The sequence below is a fragment of the Caretta caretta genome, chromosome 12 (genome assembly GCF_965140235.1).
Source record: "Caretta caretta isolate rCarCar2 chromosome 12, rCarCar1.hap1, whole genome shotgun sequence".
In the NCBI taxonomy this organism is placed as follows: domain Eukaryota; kingdom Metazoa; phylum Chordata; order Testudines; family Cheloniidae; genus Caretta; species Caretta caretta.
In genome coordinates, this window is record NC_134217.1 from 31,031,401 (window position 1) to 31,051,543 (window position 20,143).

The 20,143-nt window shown below is 39.4% G+C and overlaps 1 protein-coding gene across 4 annotated transcripts in view; it reads left to right on the forward strand.

The window, feature by feature from the left end:
* The window catches only part of WWOX (WW domain containing oxidoreductase), a 687,014-nt gene continuing 666,871 nt past the window's right edge, over window positions 1–20,143 (forward strand). For 2 of the 4 annotated variants that reach the window (XM_048817032.2, XM_075118433.1), the window contains exons 1-4: window positions 2–192; window positions 3,978–4,042; window positions 5,739–5,796; window positions 9,351–9,529. In XM_048817032.2, the coding sequence (XP_048672989.1) occupies window positions 86–192; window positions 3,978–4,042; window positions 5,739–5,796; window positions 9,351–9,529 (409 nt within the window). In that variant the 5' untranslated portion in view covers window positions 2–85. Of the gene's footprint in view, window positions 193–3,977; window positions 4,043–5,738; window positions 5,797–9,350; window positions 9,530–20,143 lie in introns of all 4 variants that reach the window. The other 2 variants (XM_048817033.2, XM_048817035.2) reach the window with 2 other exon arrangements.

Here is a 20,143-nt window from a genome sequence, read left to right on the forward strand (position 1 = left end):
GGCGGAGCTCACCGGAAGGGGCGGAGCCGTGAGGGGAACGGGCCGGTGGCGGTTGCTCTGGGGCTGGCTGGAGCCCTTCGGCCCAATGGCTGCTCTGAAGTATGCGGGGCTGGAGGACACGGACAGCGAGGAGGAGCTGCCTCCCGGCTGGGAGGAGCGGACCACCAAGGACGGCTGGGTTTACTACGCTAAGTAAGGGGGCACCCGCCGCGCCGGGACCCTGCTGACCCCACTTCTCTCCTGCCCTGGGGATGGGTGGGGGGCACGGAGCTGCCCCACCCCCTCCCCCTCCTGCCCTGGGGATGGGTGGGGGGCACGGAGCTGCCCCACCCCCTCCCCCTCCTGCCCTGGGGATGGGTGGGGGGCATGGCTCTTACCCCTTCCCAGCCCGTCCTTGCTGCCCTTCCTGCGCGGGGCACAGTAGCTGCCTTCTGTATCTATCCTTGCTGTCTCTCCTAGGTGTGGGCGGGGGCAGAGAGCTGCTGCTTCCCTACACAGAATGACACTAGTGTAAACTTGGGGGAGGGGTAGAGAGGGTGACAGAGCCCTATATGGGAGGGAGGGTCATGAGAACAGGACTTAATTAAGTCACCTGTTTCAGTGCATGTCAGTTTCCCAATCTGATACTTACCAAATGGGGTGTTGTGATGTTAGATCTACTAATATGTGTGAAGTGCAGTAAGGTACTACCGTAATGGGCAGGGGGATGACAAATAAACACCTTGGATACAGAGAAGGGAAGGGGGCAGGAATGCCCTACGCATCAGGGGAGACCGGGATAGGGGGAATGGGATATATGCTGCTTTATATGTGGGGATGCATAAGTACAATACTAAGTACACATAGGTGGAGCTGTCATTTCTGGGTAAGTGGTTAATGATACAGCTCTGCGTAAAAGGGATAAAACTCCAGTGGGAGTTGGTTGTGTTTGGGGGCAGTATTGCTGTATATTTTTTGGGTGGAGGATATAACTTTCATATATTTTGGGATATTTGTGTACATATGTGAGAGCAATAGTGTCTTACATAAAGCATCATGGTGCTCTCAATTTTGTCTGGTACGGGAGGAGAAGAGAAACAGGTGCTATAATAATCTGCCTATGTGTAGCTATTGAAAGTGATAAACAGGGGTGTAGCTCAGTCAGGATGTTGAGGTTTGCCAGAGTTTTGGTCGGGTGATTCATTGGCCGATAGCTGCCACCCTGTGCCATTATGAAAATGTTAAGCCTAGACATTGCCATATTCTGGGCATTTGGCAAGAGAGGATGCACTACAGGGCTGACTTGTGAGAAGAATTTCCCTGCTTTTCTATTAAAGCTCCCTTAACTGGATTGGCTGTGGAGTCAATCTGTATTGAAGTCTGAATGATGCCTCCAGTTATAAGGCTAGCATGATCTCCCTTTGTGGAAGGAAAAACATGTAGTAGCAGTGTTTTCTCCTACGTACTGTCAGATGACTTCTCTTCTCCCTACTTCTGCACCCCAAATGCACTTCCTAGCTTGTCCAGCATGAGAGGAGTATAAAAAAAGTAATTCTTCTCCACAAACTAAATTATTCAGTCTAGATTTTAAGTGTTCCTTTATTCCCACTGACTTCAGTGAGCCCAGCTTTTGGTAATCATTACTAGCATGTCTTTAAGTAAGATCTTATGCATGTGATCTTTGTCAGACATAAGTGTGCTGGCAAAAGCCCCTAGTGTAGAGTGACAAAACTTCACTTTTGCTGGCATAGCTTATTTCTCTTTGGGGGCTGTATTTCGCTATACCAAGCCTAAGTACAGTTTTGCTGGTATAAGCTGTGGGGGAGTGCTTTTCTGGTGTAGGATACTGGTGGCTATACTGGCAAAGCACTCCTAGTATAGATCTGGCCTGTGTGTTTGTGTATAATACACACACACTATTTTTTTTCAAAAAGAACAGGAGTACTTGTGGCACCCTAGAGACTAACCAATTTATTTGAACATAAACTTTAGTGAGCTACAGCCCACTTCATCGGATGCATCGATGAAGTGAGCTGTAGCTCACAAAAGCTATGCCCAAATAAATTTGTTAGTCTCTAAGGTGCCACAAGTACTCCTGTTCTTTTTGCGGACACAGACTAACACGGCTGCTACTCTGAAACCTATTTTTTCTCAGTAATTAAAACAATGTACTAAACCACCAGAGAAGTACCTTATGCAAAAGAATTCACTTAGTGGGTCAGACTGTTAGCTGCTGTTGGGTTAGCTCCATTTAAGTTATTGGAGCTGTGCATATTTACACCAGCTGAAAATCTGACCCAATACATGCAAATATAGCCGATTTTTTTTAAAGAAAATGTTTGATTTGTAATGATTATAATTTGGTCTCTGATATTTATATGGCAATGTTTTTGTTTTAAATAATCTGTTAACTTCCTAATTAAACGTTACACTTCCCATGTATAGGAAGTAAGGTCTAAAGGCTCTGCATCCTCACAGTTCTCCTTGCGTACTCAGGGCCTTATTTATTCCCAGTTCTTCCTATCCGTTTACTTCGCTGACAGTGGCTTTAACATATACCTGTATTTTTTCCCTTTACCAAAAATATCTAACTTATACTGCATGTGTTTTGATGAAGTATTTTAGTAACTTACCAGTATGCATTGTAAACTAATATTATTCCTCTGCATACATGGGTGTCAGAAATTATGTTGATCCTATCCTTGATTTTTGTAGGAATGCGATCACATTTTCAATATTTCTAGTATGCACACACACTGGTAGAGAGTGAGGAGCAGTGGAATGGGGCCCCTTTTTTCTCCTGTGGTTTTAGAAAGTATCCTCTTTCTTCTTTCCCACTGAGATGCACAAGTATCAGTATCAGTATTAATCCAGCTGCTGGAGTGTTTCATTTTAGGTAAACATGTCTAGTCCATCCTACTCTTTTCTTCTGCTCAGGTGGTGTTTGCAGAGCCCCCAGAACAATGGGTTAACACCTCACTGAGATGCAGGTCAAGTCATGTCTCACAGAGCCGTTGTTTCTAGCTGCCTGCAGACTTGGGCAGACACCACTGCAGCAATTGTTCTTGGGGCATGCTTTCAAGCTTTTCTGCCCAGATGTGGGGGCTAGAAATGTACTTTCTCTTTTAGATGAAGAGATTCTGATTCAATAACAGGCTGGTGTTGTAAGCATGGGTCTATAATCTATATTCTTTAATTTGTTTATACTGCTTGTTTACCCGAGTCGAAGTGTAGAAAGCTATGTGGTATGGTTAGATCTGTTCAAATGAATATTTTTCAGGTGAATAATAGCTCTAGATGGGAGATGATGTCATGATCTGCCTTATTAAATGAACCAATTAATGAATAAATCAGTGATTTGCTGGCCTATAATTAAGTACTGTTTCTCCCTTTGGGCTCACTGGTAAATTTCTTTTAAGACTTGCTAAGACTTCCACTTGCTAAGGTGGAAGTTCCAATTCTTTTACGCCACATCTTATTTATGGAAATAACTTGGGCAAAACTTTGAAAGGGATTTTTGTGACTTCAAACTTTTCTATAATGTATTCCCATTGAAATCCTGGTTCATGGTTACATGTTTCATGATCTTCCCCCTTAAAGCCAATGGCCTTTTGTATGCAATCTATTAATGTTGCTCTTTAATCATCCAGAGGGATTGTTTGCTCCCTGCCAGCCTGAGAAATGAGACTTGGATCCAAACTTGTGTTTGAATTGTAGTGGCTTCTGTTCTGTGTGACTAGGTTTTTCTCAAAATCCTGGCACCATAGAATCTAGTTACCTAAGGCAGCACTCATGAAACTTCTTTTAAATAGGGAAGAGATATTATTAATAAGTAGGGGGAATATATTTCTTTCCTCAAGAGGTTTATACCACAGAAAGATGTAATCGGAATGCAGCAGGAACACTGCTATGGTGATATATTATATTGAAGGTAAATAATAGAAATGTATCTTTAAGCTTCTGTTTAATTGTCCTTTTAATTATTTTTTTTTAAACAGTCATCTTGAAGAGAAAACCCAGTGGGAGCATCCTAAATCTGGAAAGAGAAAACGCATTGCAGGAGGTTTGTGTTGCGCTTTTGTAACGCAGTAAGTTACAAGTAATGATCAGAATGGATGGAGGATCTAGATGGCCGATTTGTGCTGTGTTTGGCCCGAGTCTTGTCAGCCATTTTATAAAAGTAAAGCCCCGTTGTTTCACCAAAGCCCAACATGTTTGTCAGTTTGCATGACTTTATTTCTACATAAAGGCAAAGAATAGGCAGAAGTGCAAAGGTCTTCTGTTTACTGTCCTTGTAATGGATGCAGAGGCTCATGGCAAGATTCGTAAATTGTGTTACGACCCCTTTCCACCACTTGGGTGACACAAAGGGTTCTTATTTCGGCTGTAAATGCCAGCAGAGAATTCCACTTGTGTAGGGGAATTCCCTGCCAGTGCCTCATTGTTCCATGTCCCACACACCTGAGCTAGGTATGTGTCAAGGAAGGAGTAGGCAGGAAGAGAGCATGGCAGAACTTTAGACCACCACAGTAATCTGCTACTGGGAAAATGCCCATTTAAGGATCTTCTGTTAGTGGCTCAGGTGAGAGTGCTCTGAGAATTAGGGAACCCAAACTGGCTCCCTGACACCTCCCTTCCCTTGCGGTGAGCCGAGCTCCAGCACTGGAGAGAATAAAATCTCGTTTACTAGCGTGATCTCATCTTGCTTACCAAAAAGATTGTTGGTTGGGGAAAGCTTCAATAAACGTGGAGGATAAATAAAAACAGTGCATTTTAAAGGAGGCAATGTTATACATACAGAAAAACAGTCCTGCATTAAGACTAGATGATGTATGATATTAACATTTTCAGTAGATTAATGTTAAAGGGATATTAGTAACTTTTTGGTTGGGGCGGGAGGATAAGAGCATTATACATAGGCATGCCAAGGTGGGACTCCATCACTAAATTTGAATTTTTTTATTTTATCTTTTATTGTGTCAGTAAAATATTTAAAGCCATTAAAGAAAGGGATAGGTTGTTAATGTGCTGCCTATGTCTCATGTTTCATACATTGTCAATAATGTGCACATACCTCATGTTAGAATGTTTTCCAGTATATTTGAACCACCACCCTGATGAATTACAGGTAATATTTTCAGCCAAGTTTAGCTTCTTTGAAATAGCAGCAAAATTCCTTGATTTAAACATTTTTAGGAAAATATTCTGTTATACTTTTTATCATTTCTTTCCTTTTAACATATCATACCCCTATAATAGTATTGTCTGCCACACACTGGGGCTTATTCCCATGTTCTGATATGTAATGTGCATTATATACAATATTGCAGAATCCAGTATTTTGATAGCTGCTATACTTGATCATGCATTCACACCAGCTCTGCCCAAGATGCATGGGACATGTGCGACATATTATAAGGCAGGATCAAACCCTGTGGGTTTGTACTGCAAGAAAAGTCATTTGTGAAAGGACTACTAGCCTACTGCAAACATCTCCATATCCTTGTTAGTAATTACCACATGCCACATCATATTGTTTATTCTAGATCTCCTGCATATTATACCTTTCATCTGAGAACCTTTCCTTTGTTTTGATGGTTTGTGAGCAGTTCTTGTTTTTAAACTTAGCTTCAGTATTCAAGTCAAGCTGGTAGGAGTATTAGGGATGGAAATGCTTGTATATATTTTCCACATTCAGCAATGCCAGAAGTTCAAACTTCCTGTAGAAAATGCTTTGAGATATATTTTCTGTATTCTAGATCTGCCATATGGGTGGGAGCAAGAAACAGATGAAAATGGACAAGTCTACTTTGTGGAGTAAGTACTTGAAAATGTAGATCATGAATGAATAGGAGGGCTGATGACCCATATGAGATTTGGACCACTCTAGTGAGTTGCAATGCTATGATTCTTTGAGTTAAATACACAGAAACCAGTAAGCAAAAACTTAATATTTAAACGTTTAGGCATGTAATAAATCTCCCCCTCCTCCCCCACACACCATGTTAGTAAATTGTTTCACGTAAACACAAGTATAAACTTGCAGTGCAGAATTGAGAGTGACTTAAACTTAATTCTATAACAGAATAATTGTGATATTTAATTAATTATCAATAGATTTCCAGCATCTTCTCCTAGCTAAACAAAAGGTGGAAAGAATCTAGAAACAAATTATTGGTAAAATGAATTGAGGAATAATGGAGTAATTCAAAAGATAACTCCATATGAAGATAGGGTTCCCAAAGAGAACACCCAATGATATGTTAATATCCTCTGTTGTAAAGTCAGGAGAGAGAGAATTGTGAATTCTTCATACAACAAATTGTGACTCTGGTAGACTAAAATTCCTGTCTCTTCAAAGTGTGGGTAGGTGAGGCTGTCTCTTCTTAACCAGAAAAGTAATTTAAGAAATACAATAGGAACTTGATTTTGTGATCCCAGCTCAAAAAGATAATTACATGGATCAGTTTTTGTAAAGCAAAACCCGTTTCACACTTTCTATATGTGACTCTGCTTATATGGACCGCCAAGCTTCCACGATTGGTTGGTCTGTTTTTACAATATGGTAGTGCTCAGAATGTGTTGGATGCTGTGAAAAACAGAAGGAACAATTCCTGCCCTGGGGAGCTTACAATCTAAAAGATATGGGGGGGGAGGGCGGGGAAGAAAGAGAGGTAGAACAAGGGGCAACATCAGGAGGGGTGAGTTCATAGGAGCAGGGACAGGAAAGAGAGGAAGGAAGGATCATAAGGAGTACTGAGTCTGGCTTTGAATAGATATTGATAGAGAGGAGAAGGGAGGTTGTTTCAGAAAACAATGAATCAGTAGAGAGGGAAGAATATTTACAGTCCAAACTGTAGAATCTGCTCACACAAGGGGAGCACAGGTGTTGTGAAGATCATTGATCAGAATGAGTTGAGAATTTTTTTGTTAGAATGATCTTCTGACAGAAAATGCAGTTACTGCAAAAACAGAAATTTTCCATGGAGTGGGTGGGGACAATCTTTTTTTTTTTTTTTTGGCCAGACTTTCATTTTTTTTCCATTGGGGAGGGAAATCTAAATGAAGTATTTCATTTAGGGTCAGTTCATCCCAAAATAGAATATTTTTTGTTGAAGATTTTTTTGAATTGAATTCTGAATCAGTTAAATAAACATCAAATTGCATTTCTCTTTCAGCAGATTGCTTTCTGGGAGTAATAGTTCAAGCCCCGGTCTCTCTTGTGCGCTGGGCTGGGCTGAGCTCAGCTCAGCTCCGCTCCCTGGAGGACTGCATATTCCAGAATCCAATGTAGATTTCCTTCTGACCAAGTTCTGCTTGATTCACCGTGGGAATGTGGCCTGGCTAGGGAGCCTGGCACAGAGGGGAGAATGGGGGCCTCAGGCTTCTGAAATGCAACTCTCAAGAGTCAAAGCGTTACAATAGGAAAATGCAGTTTAATGTTAAAGTGACTCAAAATGAAACATTTTTGTTCACTTCAATTTCAGGAATGTTGAAATGTTTCCGTTAAAAATGTCAAAATGAAACATTTAATCTCTTCTGAATTAAAATTGTTGTGGGAATTTCTCTTTTTGGGGGAAAAATGTGGACATTTCAGTTGAAATGCTGGAATTTCTTTGGGACAGAAATTCTGAATTTCACTTGGCTCAAGGAAAGGCTCTGACCAAGAATGAAGTTGCTGCTTCTTTTCCTCCTCCAGCTTATTTGGCTGGGGAATGCTGGTGGGTGCTGCTACAGTTTGAGTCCAGAGGTATAGTCCTTTGAAGCATTGGCAAAGTTTTCATTAATTGTCAGACACATAGAGGAACATAATTTTTTGTGCGAAAGTCAACATGGTTCTGTAAAGGGAGATCGTGTCTTACTAATCTATTAGAGTTCTTTGAGGGGGTCAACAAACATGTGGAGAAGGGGGATTCAGTGAACATAGTGTACTTAGATTTCCAGAAAGCCTTTGACAAGGTCCCTCGCCAAAGGGTCTTATGTAAATTAAGTTGTCATGGGATAAGAGGGAAGATCCTTTCATGGATTGAGAACTGGTTAATAAATGGTAAATTTTCAGAATGGAGAAGGGTAACTAGTGGTGTTCCCCAACGATCAGTCCTAGGACCAGTCCTATTCAACTTATTCATAAATGATCTGGAGAAAGGGGTAAACAGTGAGGTGGCAAAGTTTGCAGATGATACTAAACTGCTCAAGATACTTAAGACCAAAGCAGACTGTGAAGAACTTCAAAAAGATCTCACAAAACTAAGTGATTGGGGAACAAAATGGCAGATAAAATTTAATGTTGATAAATGTAAAGTAATGCACATTGGAAAAAATAACCCCAACTACACATACAATATGATGGGGGCTAATTTAGCTACAACTAATCAGGAGAAAGATCTTGGAGTCATCGTGGAGTGTTCTCTGGAGACATCCACTCACTGTGCAGTGGCAGTCAAAAAAGCAAACGGGATGTTAGGAATCCTTAAAAAAGAGAGAATAAGATGGAGAATATCTTATTGCCCTTATATAAATCCATGGTACGCCCACATCTTGAATACTGCGTACAGATGTGGTCCCCTCATCTCAAAAAATATATACTGGCATTAGAAAAGGTTCAGAAAAGGGCAACTAAAATGATTAGGGGTTTGGAACGGGTCCCATATGAGGCGAGATTAAAGAGGCTAGAACTTTTCAGCTTGGAAAAGAGGAGACTAAGGGGGGATATGATAGATTTATATAAAGTCATGAGTGGTGTGGAGAAAGTGAATAAGGAAAAGTTATTTACTTGTTCCCATAATATAAGAACTAAGGGCCACCAAATGAAATTAATGGGTAACAGGTTTAAAACAAATAAAAGGAAGTTCTTCACTCAGAGCACAGTCAATCTGTGGAACTCCTTGCCTGAGGAGGTTGTGAAGGCTATGACTATAACCAGGTTTAAAAGAGAACTGGATAAGTTCATGGAGGTTAAGTCCATTAATGGCTTTTAGCCAGGATGGGTAAGGAATGGTATCCCTAGCCTCTGTTTGTCAGAGGGTGGAGATGGATGGCATAATTTTTTTGACCTAGCTTCTGCCTCTCGGAGAGCTGGATTACTTAAGGTGATGCAAGAACCGTTCCTGTTTTGTGGCAGTAGTGTCTATGCTGAACACTATTGCAGCAGAGCTGCAGCAGTGTTTCAAGTGTAGACAAGCCATAACTTGTAAAGGTCTTGACTGAAGTTAAAAAGGAGAGAACAAGTCACATGTTCTCTTAGTAACATTCTTGGTATTAATAAGACCTGCTTTTGGCAACACTTCAGTGTTTCCCTAGTGCTTGCAACCTTACTGCACGGCATCGAAGAAACAAAAATTGTTTGAAATCTTGTTTTTGATTTTTTACAGCCATATAAACAAAAGGACTACATACCTTGATCCCAGACTGGCATTTACCGTTGAAGATAATCCAATGAAGTCTACTACTAGACAGAGATATGATGGAAACAGTACTGCAATGGAAATCCTTCAGGGTCGTGATCTGAGTGAAAAAGTGGTTATAATCACTGGAGCGAATTCAGGAATAGGTAGGTCATTGTGAGACTTAAGTGAATAAAATATTATATTTCATCTACTTGCAAGTAGTTTTGACCTAACATTGGTTCGGTATATTTAAAAATGTACGTTCACCCTTTAATTCTGGATTGAATTCACATCCGTTATTATTAAGATTAAGTTGCTTGGAGAATTAGTTCCCCCATATCATCCTGATCAGTCATCTTCTACAGTAGTTTGTTGTATGGTGGCATTGGAATAGGTGTAGATAGTGTATAGTTAAGGTATTTTTTTTAAATTACCAATCAGGTTTTTTTGCCAATAATAATTTTTGATGGAAGTTTAAGAAGGGCTTAATTACTTTTCTCTCAGAAGGGGATCCCATACTCCTCAGTCATTTCTCCCCCTCCCCTAGCCACTACCTTGGTTTGAGTCGTTGATTTGTAGTAAAAGTAAATTGTACAGGATCTCTCTTCTGTTTAATTTTTTTGGAGGAGCCGAAGTTGCTGAGACCCAGTTAGATGGGGACTAGGTATTAAACTTGATTCTCTCTCAGGCCAGTGTAGATAATCCATTGAGCCCTCCAAAGTTTTATTTAAAATTTAAATTGCTGTTCGTCCTTTTTTGTGGTCTACATTTAGAGTTGTAGAACCATCACAACTGCAGTGGAAATATCCTTATGCAAGGTTATAGTTATTCTTAAAACAGAAGCAGATTAAATCAAAAAAATATTTCAAAGATTGCACCCTGGGGACCCATGGCCAGCTTGCAACTCTCTTGAACAATGAAAGGATTTTTGGACCAAGTGTCAGTCTGAATTTCCTTGGTGCAGTTCATCCTAAAATCATTTGAAAGGGAACATTCTCTGAAATAGTATTTTCAGGCTACAACAGGCTCTAAACTTTTCTTATTGTCAGCACGTGTCTTGGTTAAACCTGTTTTGGGGAGATTTTATATCGTTGACTGAATAACTTTAAATTTATGTAAACATTACCAGAGTTTGGCATACTACTCTAAACTGGCATTACTGTGAATGCAGCAAATTTGCTTTTATAATTAACTAAATTTGTTTAATCAAATGTGCACATTTAAAAGTATGTAAAATTTGGGATGTAAATGAATCAAAGCTTCTCCTGCCCCGCCTTTAGAGTTTTTTAATTTGAGTCAATTGCTAAGAATCTGAAACTGTGTAGCTCAGAAATAACCTAGCTCTTCTCTCTTTTAACCTGGTTCAAGGTTATCATGTGAACCTCTTGAGTGAAACGGTGTTCCATGCTTGTATAGCGATACTGTAGTTAAAGGGTTTGACACCTCATCCAGATCTGTGATGCTTGTGAAAGGTAACTGTTATCTTGAGAGGATGTCTGGATTTGTATTGTGGTTTCTCCTCCTTTTCCCCACCCAATTTGCAGTTCTGGGTGGTCATAGCTAAATTACATGCACCTTGGGACTAAGTGCTTGCTACCAATGGCTGCTATATAATGTTAACCTATCAAGCTAACAGGAAACTACTTTAGAACCCAGTTTATCCGACACTCCATTTTCTGGTTCTCCGTATTAACTGAACAACCAGCACGCACAGGGCCAGAAGTGGGTGATCTCTCCTTTGGCTGCTAGATGGCGCTGCAGTCTTGGATTTGTCCATTCTCTGCATTATCCGAATTTTTGATTATCCGATCTGGCCCTGGTCCCGATTAGATGGATACATGGGTTCTGCTGCATATTAAGAGGAGAACAGGAGCATAAGTGGGTGTATGAGACTAGGCAGGAAGTATTGCTGTTTGAAAATCTGAGTATTTTGTTTTGCCGTTTGCTCATTTTTATTTTGAGCATTTTCCTCATCTTGGGAAATAGCCAAATAAATAAGACTCCCTGTCCGACTGGAACATTTGTAGTATTAATTACACAAGTGCGTCTGAAAAGGCTGCACAGAATAATTGGCATTCAGGACTCTCTTACTCTCATAGAGCAGACACTCAGTAACTCGATTGTACCTGGATGATTAAGATCCCATGGGTGACCTGATCCTTAACCACTCCTCTGTTTATTTTAAAGCCTCTGCAGCGGTCAGGACAATGCAACAAACGTGTGGCATTAGTGGAGTGAACTAAACATTGGGCATGTGCTGCTTCAAATTGTGAGGATGTAAGGTTCAGAAAACCCCAAGTCCAGATGTTTTTCTCAGTTGAACTTATATCACATGTGAAGACATGGCCTATGAGCCTCAAACTTCTTGGGTGCCGTAATGTCTTTGACATCACTGCTGGTTCCATCTCTGCATCCAGCACCAGTTACCAACTGCCAGAGAGCAAGATGTTTCAAGGGTGAGGCAGTTGGGACTTGGGTACAGGGCGATCACATAGAGTCCTGTGCTGTTTGGGCACCCTGAGTTGTCCTGATTTTGTGAGGCCTAAGTGTGAGGCTTGCTTTCTCCTTCACTGCTTAGTTTGAAGGGGAGCTCTTGTACTTTGCTTCCATAGAGCGTGGCTGCTAATGTTCTTGTCCAGGCCTTTGGATGTACCTTGTAAGTCTTGAAGATCTGTTGAGATGGGGCTATCTAGAATATTGAGATAGGACTAGAAATCATTAAACACTGAATTCTAGTCCCAGTTCAGCCACTGTATGCGGTGTGGCCTTGGGTTAGTAACTTGTCCTCCATATGCATCAGGGATAGTACTTCCCTACCTCGGAGGAGTGTTCTGAGGATTAATTAGTTAGTGGTTGTATAATGCTCTGAAAATCAAGTACTCTGTTCTGTGTTTTTTAGTGTGATTGGATGTTCTCGAGGAAAATGCTGCTGTGTTCCACTAGCTAAAAATTGATTAAAAGAAAATCTTGTTCAGCCTGGGCAGTTTGAAATTTTATAAGGTCAGAAGCACAAGAAGTTTTTTTAAAAAAAAAATCAAATATTAAGGCTTCTTGTTTTCAAAATCAGTTTGCAACTTACTTTAAAGACTGATTTGACAGTCTCTGTAAATGTTTCTGCATATCCTGGGTGGGAACTTAGTTTCTTTCAATATGACCGGAAGTTAGCTCCAAAAGGCCAAACATATATTTTAATCACATTACATTGTTTCTTTTTGCTCAAAAATATCTTTTTAACTTCGAAGTTAATGAATTGAGCAAAAAAGATGGAGTTCAAACAAATCTGAGAGCTCATTTAAAAAAAACCCAAACAACCCAGAATAAAAACCTTCTTTCATTCACCAACACACATCAGTTGACTATGCTAAAGGTAAAAAACCCAAACTGTTCTTGGGCTGATGTTCCTAATAATTTATCAATAGGTATAACACATGGAATCTTATGCAGGTTACTAATTACTAGAATTTTATTGTGTAATCTTCCTGATTTAGTAAATGCATGTGAAAAAAATCACTTCCAAAGTGTATGTCACTGAAGGGCAAGGGAGGAAAAAACAGAGATACAGTGTGTAAAAACAAAATGACTTCTGGGGTCTTAAGCATATTGAACATACAACTTCTGTGTTCTGACTGTCATGGGAGCATTCAAGAAGGTCAGATAATTCAGGGAATTGTCACTATAATTCATAATCTCCAGGGAATGCAATCCTTTTCTGGACAAGAATTTTAGATTATCTAGGTTTGAAAAACTTGATTATAGTATCCCAATAAAAGCTGGAACTCCAGCTGAGGGTGTGCATGGGTGACAAACCATTCTGGTGAAATCATAATTCCATTGAAGTCCATGAGAGCTTTACCATTGACTTCAAAGGGACCAAGATTTCACCTTTAGTCTAGGTTTATGTACAGTTGGGTCCCAAAAGCTAAGCAACTAAATCTGTGTGAGGGCAATTAAATAAGTTGCCTGTTTTTCACAGGGACAAAGTTTCTAGGAGTCGTAGGTGCCGTTCACCTGTGAAAGTTGAGCCACTTGTTTAGTTACCCAAGTATTGATTTTTGTGCTCAACCTTAGGATCTCATGTTGGCAAATATTGGGTGAAATCTTGGCTCTATCAAAGTCTTTGGCAAAACTACCATTGATTTTAAAAGGACAAGGATTTCACTTATTGTCTTTGACCGCTGTGCTCATCTGTAAAATGGGAAAAATTATATCTACTACAGAAGTCTCTTGTGAAGATTACAGAACACTTGTGTCATTTTTAAAGTGATGTTCCGTATTTTACTTGATGTAAACTGATGTACAGTTCAACAGCTTATGGCTGTACTACTAACTGTAGAAGTGGTGGTATATTTTCTGCAACTCTTTCTGTATACCCAACTCTCAAATTATTTCTCCCTCCCATCAGATATTTCCTTTAACTTCTATCTTCTTATTTAAAGCTAACAATTAATCCATTGCAGGTTCCACTATGAGGAAAACTTGTTAACAAGAATATGGAATTCAAGTTCAGATTTCTTGGTTTTATCTAATGGCTGCTTTCCCATTTCTTTATTTTTTTTGGTACTTAGTCTTAAAAAAAGTTACCACAAAACATATTAAAGAAATAGTTTTTTTCCCCCCAGAGGTGTGTTTAGGATATACAATGAATAAATGAAAATATGTAAAACTTATGGTGAAAAGAATTTACTAAATATATCCACTAGTCACTTGAAAAGTTAAGAGTCAGCTTTTCTAAAATACTTAGATTTTATCAGGGAGTGAATACTTACTAACTTCTTTAAAATCAAAGCTGGTGTTTGTGTTGTGAGGATGGTAAATATCAAACTTTTTCTTTCTTTAATTTTACAGATCTCTTCTTGTCATGTGATAAACATTCTTTAGATCTTGATTAATTTTAATCAGGATTACATTTTCATCTTCTAAATATTGGGTCAGAAAAATGTTAATTATCTGTGTGCTGCAACACTATATTATGATTAATTTTAACTTCAGCCATGAATGGTCTTGTTATATTAACCATCTATTTTCAGATACAGACCCTGTTCATGCAGAGACTTCTTCACACACAAAGTAGTTCTTTTAAAGTCAATGAGACTACTTTCAATACATGATTAATGCATAGTTAAGTATTTGCAGGACTGGAACCCTAGTTTGGTTACAAAGAAAGAGTCCTTTAGTTTGTATCGTACATACAAATAAAAATAAGTCTTTAATTTTTTTTCCACAAGAGGGCTGTATTGTCCTTTGAAAATATTAAACAAAAGAGAGCTTTTATATTTTTCTCCTCCTCTGTGGTTTTTTGTTAAATACTTCTGAATTTTTGTAATTATCAGCGCTTAAGTTCAAAGTGTGAGAAGTATGTTAGCTGTTTCGTTGCGTTCTAGTCTATAAGAAGATACAATATTTTCAACTTTGTTTGCAGTCAGTTCTGCCAAATTACACAATGTCCATATTTTTAGTAGTATTTGTTTTTAATATCAGGGAGACAATGGTGTGGTTTATATATTTCTGGGAAGCTGAATTACACAAATATTACTATACATTTTAAGGCTTATCTCAGGCTACAATAAATGCCTTGAAACTACATGTACTTCTGCTTCATTTTTTTTTTAACAGTACACATTGGTTACCTAATCTATTGTGAATATTAGACTATGTAAGAACAGTAAAATATAAATGACACAGTACTATTTATGCTGTTTTACTGGCATATTGTAGAGGGACAAAATGTGTATCTTTTTGTGCTGGTGCAGACTTCAGAAAACATTTTTTTTAAAAAGCCGTCTTATATGAGCGTGTTCTTTTCATCACAAAGTTTCATTTTTTTCTCTTTACAAAACCATTATGCACAGAATCTTTTTGTATTCAAAGAATGAGAAATAGTCCTATTTTGGTTATATCAAGGTCATAAGCAATCTATTAATTACATATCTTAGGGGATGCCCAGATCAAACGCAGGGGTGACCTCAGAAAATTAAAAGCATTCTTGGCTTTGTGTAGCTTACTTCTTTTAACCAAATACTGAAAAAATTCCAAAAACTCTTGTGCTGAACATGACTGTCAGTGCTGCATTTTCTTAACTCTTGAGTTACAAAGTCTTTTTTCAGTCCATAAACTTAGTTGATCTGCAAACATTTCCACTATTTCAAAACCAGTGACTGTGTATTAACACTTTTGTGAAATAGAATATTATTTTGTATTGCAGACCCCTAGAGACCCCAGTCAGGAGTGACGTCCTATTCTACTAGGCACTGTAAATGCATATGAGAGCTTTCATTTTCCACAGACTTGTAGTGTAAAAAGTCAATGCAAAGCTGCAGTATTCAAAAGTTTTGTAACATCATACTGATGCCTAGAATGAGGATATGTTCTTTTAATATAGCAAAATTAAGCATCTGCTGTATAGTTTATTAATCTGTTTTGGATAACTGGCCCTTGGATTTATAGAGGCTTTATAAAGATGTGTATTTCCCTTCTCTTTCACCCTTGTCTGAATTACCTGTGGTTATAGGTGGGCTCTACCTTGTGCACTGGGGCTTGACTCGCATGTCATTACTAGAACTCTAGCCTGAGACAGCTGTTAATAAAGATTAAATAGAGGGCTTAATTAGTTCCTAGTTTTGTAGTATAGTACTTAAATTTTAAATTCCAGAAGTCTGTCTTGGATTACCATTTTTAACTATAATTTAAGTCTCAAGAGAAGAGGACATGCTTCATTAAGGCTTGTTTATATAAACAAAAAAATACACTGAGCAACCTGCATTGCTCATCTTAACTACAAAAATATAGGTAGCAGCTCTATCACTTTAGTCTTTCTTAAATTGATTTATACTGTACCCATTGCTGACTCTTCTGTTGCTTAAACAAACAAGTAGTATCTGTGCATCATGCTATGGAATTGGGGAATAAATTGTCAGTACTATTCGCTAAAAAAATTAGCTGCTATATACCTTCCTAATGGAATGTATATGGAATGAAGTGTATTCTCAGTAACAAATGCTACAGCTAGGGTTTGTTTCCAAATGACATTTGTGTGTTCCTAAATACATCTCAGTGTTGTAAAACTTTACTCACCCCAAGAAAGTAAGTAAGTATCTATTAATTTGCATACTGTCACCATGATCATAGAATCATAGAATATCAGGGTTGGAAGGGACCTCAGGAGGTCATCTAGTCCAACCCCCTGCTCAAAGCAGGACCAATCCCCAATTAAATCATCCCAGCCAGGGCTTTGTCAAGCCTGACCTTAAAAACTTCTAAGGAAGGAGATTCTACCACCTCCCTAGATAACGCATTCCAGTGTTTCACCACCCTCCTAGTGAAAAAGTTTTTCCTAATATCCAACCTAAACCTCCCCCACTGCAACTTGAGACCATTACTCCTTGTCCTGTCCTCTTCTACCACTGAGAATAGTCTAGAACCATCCTCTCTGGAACCACCTCTCAGGTAGTTGAAAGCAGCTATCAAATCCCCCCTCATTCTTCTCTTCTGCAGACTAAACAATCCCAGTTCCCTCAGCCTCTCCTCATAAGTCATGTGTTCCAGACCCCTAATCATTTTTGTTGCCCTTCGCTGGACTCTCTCCAATTTATCCACATTTATGATAATGTATGGGTGATGAGACTTTGTTCATAGATGGTCGTGATGTTTAGGTGATTGTATTTATCATGCACCTTTGACTGTCTTACTTGCTCTCAGCCCACTAATCCATCTCACCTGGGACTTTGACATTTCAAACCCATGATCAGTATAGAACATCTGCCATTTTTTTTTGAAAATCAGTCTGCTCTCCAAAAATCACTCTTTTCAACTCGCTCTTTGCCCAGAAAATTAAAAATCATTTGCAGTGGGCTAGTCACATTCAGCTTTGGATCCATGACATATTTCAGGTTTGGGACCTTCAGGGGAATATGTGAACTTCAGAGCTTTGGAAACTCAGGAATATCTCTCCGGTCCAGTTAAACGCATTGTTATGGTGTATCTATCCCACACAGGTGATGAAAGGGCTGACTGGAACTAGAAAGCTCAATTAAGGTACCTGGAAATTGGGTTTGCCTCTCTCCCTCCCCCACCCCTCCCCCCAAGATGAGTCCCAGCAGTGGAAGGAGCTGAGCATAAAGAGAGGGAGCCCAGAGCAGAAGATAGGTCTCAAGCAAATGCTGGAGGAAAGGGCAGTTTTCTGCAGTAGTCCCTGGTGCAGGAACAAACACCCCAGAGAAGAAGGGCCAGAAGAGTGCCCTGGGGCCACTATACTGGTTAAGGGATCAGGAATTGGGAGAGAATCCAGAAGCCAAGGGTGGATGGACGTTGTTTATGTTGGTCCTTTGTTTGGGCCATTTGAACCCTAGTAGGGGATTCTGGGGCTGAGAGCCCTCCACTGTGAAGGAGGATTAAGACATGAAGAGCCTCGGTTCACCAAAGGCAGCAGAGCAAGAACTTTGTGAGGTACGGTCTTGACCTTAATTGTTTGATTTGAGGTGGTGTTAGTTGAAGAGTGTTGGAAAAGTACAGTATTATTCAAGAGCCCTGGAAAGGGGATGCCTGCAATGCTATCACAAGCCAGACAGACAAAGACACACACAATGCTTACATTTAGTCCTAGGAGGTCCCAAAGCTTACCATCAAAGCATAGTTTTAGACAGAAAGTCAGTGTATGTAACAATGTCTATTCTCTCTCTGTATCTAAAGCTTGTACATTTGGACAAAAGCTGAGGGCCCTGCTTTAGTGATACGATGTTTGTGTGCCAGTCCATCTAGTCACATGACACTGCAGGGTTGAAGCCAATGGCAGTTTGTTTTACAGGTGGAATGATATGTCGTATAATCCCAGTAAAAATTCTAAAGTCAAGAATCTTACATTTTCTCTCTAGGGTGTGAGAATTTACCATCATCATAAGTATCAGAATGACTTTAAAGTACCTGGGTTTGTGACAGGCTCCACAACTTGGAACAAATGATCCAGAATCTGCCTTCAAGGAGCTTCATGTAAGGGTAGACGTGTAGCATTCATCCTCTTTGCAGTTCTTAAGACACTTAGATAATAAAGCAGTTCTGATCACTTAAAAAACTTTCTAAACTGCTTATGGAGAGGCTTTTGGGTCTCCAGTACTTGCCAGTTAGCTCCTTCACCGAAAAGCTTTCCTATATAGGTGGAAAATGACATAAACTCTCCTGTACGAAACATATACACTTTATATTTGGGGTATGCCCTGATGCTCTTGAATATCACAAGAATCCTTAATCCTTCTTGGATCTGTAGGCAGAAAGCAAATAAGAATTAAAATAACCACAGAGATGTCCCTTTTGATTACTTCTTTTTTACCTAAATCAGAGGTTGAATAATGTGTTCTGAATCTCCCAGAAAGATCACTTAGTGCATATAGGGAAACATGCCAGACATGGGAGTCTGCTCAGGCTTTTGGCAGAGGGCACAATGCTCTTATTATGAAGGGATGGTGATTTGTGTGTGTGTGTATTTATATGTATATGTGTGTGTATATGTATATGTTCATGAATGATGATGTAGTTGAGCCCTAACTAGACAGTACAAATAACAGTATCTTTAGTCAAATCCAGATCATATGGGAGGAATAAAACAGACCCAATAAATATCAATGAGGACTATAATGTTAATTATATTAGTCTGATTCTTTAAGTATGTTCACTGTCTCACTATATTACAAAGCTCTTGGTGGTCTCAGCCCACACAGACCCTTGTCTGAGTTTGTTAGTAAGGAATTGCTCACCTCTGCTTTGGAGCTAGAGGACACATTTTTCTTCCCCTCTAGAAACGTGCATACATTTCTGTCTGAACACAGACATTGGTTTATTTTCTAATTTATGTCTTTATCCTTTCTGTTTGTCTCCAGATGAAATAATAGTTAAAATGATTATATGAACCGACATACAACTTCTATAAATGATTCACTAGACATGCTGTCCTGGTCTAGACTCCTTTCCTGATTTGTTGCAAAGCTTCTGAGTCTATTTCACAGTTGGGTGTATGATTTTTTTTTTTTTTTTACCCATCCTTCTTTCAAGCAGATAGTACTTTAAGTCGGGGGAGGAGAAGAGGGGGAAATAAGATTTTGAAACCAACGTGAACCACTCAGGCTTGGTTGTTCAGTTGTACTGAAAAATAAGAGCATTTTATTTAAGAAGGATCTTTTTATATGGAACTTCTCTTTTTGTTTTTGGTCTGCTTTGTGCTGTTGCTATTATCTAATGCACACCAGTAGTACTAATGCAACCTTTCATGCAGCAGAGCTCTTTAGATGCAGATTAGCTGATTAAATGTATTGTTTTTTTTTTAAACTTGCTTTAATGAAATGCAAACATCAAGAAAACTTGCTTGCATATTGCTTGTACTACTTGCAGTGCCTCTTGGGGTATGTCCTCACTGCATAGTTAACCTGGGCTTCTTCCTTTGTGTTTTAGCCCCCTACCATCCTCACAGAAAACCCTCTAATCTGGTTTTGGGTGTGTTTGAAGACTGGGCTAATTTACCCATCTGGGGTATAGGTTAGAACCCAGACTCCAGTTTAACTCTATATGGAATCCTCCCACTTTGCAGTGAGCATGCAGACAAAGTTACTTGAATGCAGATGATCCTCCAGTGTCCTTCCCACAATTCCCCCGAAGGATGGACAAGGTCTCCCACAATTGACTAGGAAAGAGTCCCAGAGCATCTCAGCACAAAGAACCCTGGGATATGCCCTCAGAGACACTTGGGTGAGTCTAGAAACCAGGAGGACATGGTAACACAGATAGGGCTTCGGTGT